This window comes from Salmo salar, chromosome ssa26, assembly GCF_905237065.1.
Source record: "Salmo salar chromosome ssa26, Ssal_v3.1, whole genome shotgun sequence".
Classification (NCBI taxonomy): Eukaryota; Metazoa; Chordata; class Actinopteri; order Salmoniformes; family Salmonidae; genus Salmo; species Salmo salar.
In genome coordinates this window covers 41,873,623-41,874,587 of record NC_059467.1, presented here as the reverse complement: position 1 = coordinate 41,874,587, position 965 = coordinate 41,873,623, and the positions used below count along the sequence as shown (strand labels likewise).

Here is a 965-nt window from a genome sequence, read left to right as displayed (position 1 = left end):
ACTGACTTTCACCCCCAGTAGACACACGCAAGCTCTTCCACCTGCTCCTCTAGCTGTACAGCAGTGCATATGTCCATAGTACAATACTACACCATGAGAAGCTATCCCAGGTAGAGCTAAACTGAAACCCTCTGTCCCAGTCCTGCCTGGTAACAGGACTGTTATTGTGAAGTACATGAACGGTACAAGACAACAAAAACTGCTGCAACCCATGTAGTGCTGAGCCCCAAACCAGCAGTGCCCTGTCTCGATTGTCACCCCCCCTCCCCCCACACATCTCTCCTCCTTCCCAGGTTTGTCCTCTTACCTTTGTGACAGTCATGCAGAGGCAGTGGGCGAGGAGCGGGCCGGTGTCCACTTAAACCAAAGCTGTAATACGCTGCAGGAGTGAGAGAGAGGAGAGCTCTGCTGAGCACGCACACAGAGAGAGAGAGAGAAAGAGAGCTCTGCTGAGCACGCACAGAGAGAGAGAGAGAGAGAGAGAGAGAGAGAGAGAGAGGAGGGGAAAAGCCGGGTTACTGTGTGTCTCCCGCTAAGTGGTGCTGCTGCTGCCACTGCTGCTGTTGAGCAGTGCTGCTGTTGCCCAGTGCTGCTGTTGCCCAGTGCTGCTGTTGCCCAGTGCTGCTGTTGCCCAGTGCTGCTGTTGCCCAGTGCTGCTGTTGCCCAGTGCTGCTGTTGCCCAGTGCTGCTGTTGCCCAGTGCTGCTGTTGCCCAGTGCTGCTGTTGCCCAGTGCTGCAGTGAAGTAACAGGAGGGAGGCAGCGTGTGGTTACTACAACAGGAAAACGCTCTGCTCTGCTCCGTTCAGTTCCCCCCCTCTCCCCCTCCTGTCCCCCCTCTCAGCCCTCCTACACACCCACACTGGCTGCACTCCTCTCTCTCTCTCCCTCATCCTGTTCTTTTTCTGCCAATCTGATTACAGACTAGCTAATGAAGCTTATTAATGTGCAGAGGGATGGAGGGATT

At 55.0% G+C, this 965-nt stretch overlaps 1 protein-coding gene across 2 annotated transcripts in view; it reads right to left on the bottom strand.

Annotated features, from left to right (window-relative positions):
• LOC106593363 (coronin-2B) overlaps positions 1–606 on the bottom strand; it is a 115,441-nt gene extending 114,835 nt beyond the window's left edge. For both annotated transcript variants that reach the window (XM_045708777.1, XM_045708775.1), the window contains exon 1: positions 308–606. Coding sequence is in view for 1 of the 2 variants with exons in the window: in XM_045708775.1 (XP_045564731.1) it covers positions 308–322 (15 nt within the window). In the remaining variant the exon portion in view is untranslated. The remainder of the gene's footprint in view (positions 1–307) is intronic.
• Between the last annotated feature and the right edge of the window lie 359 nt (positions 607–965).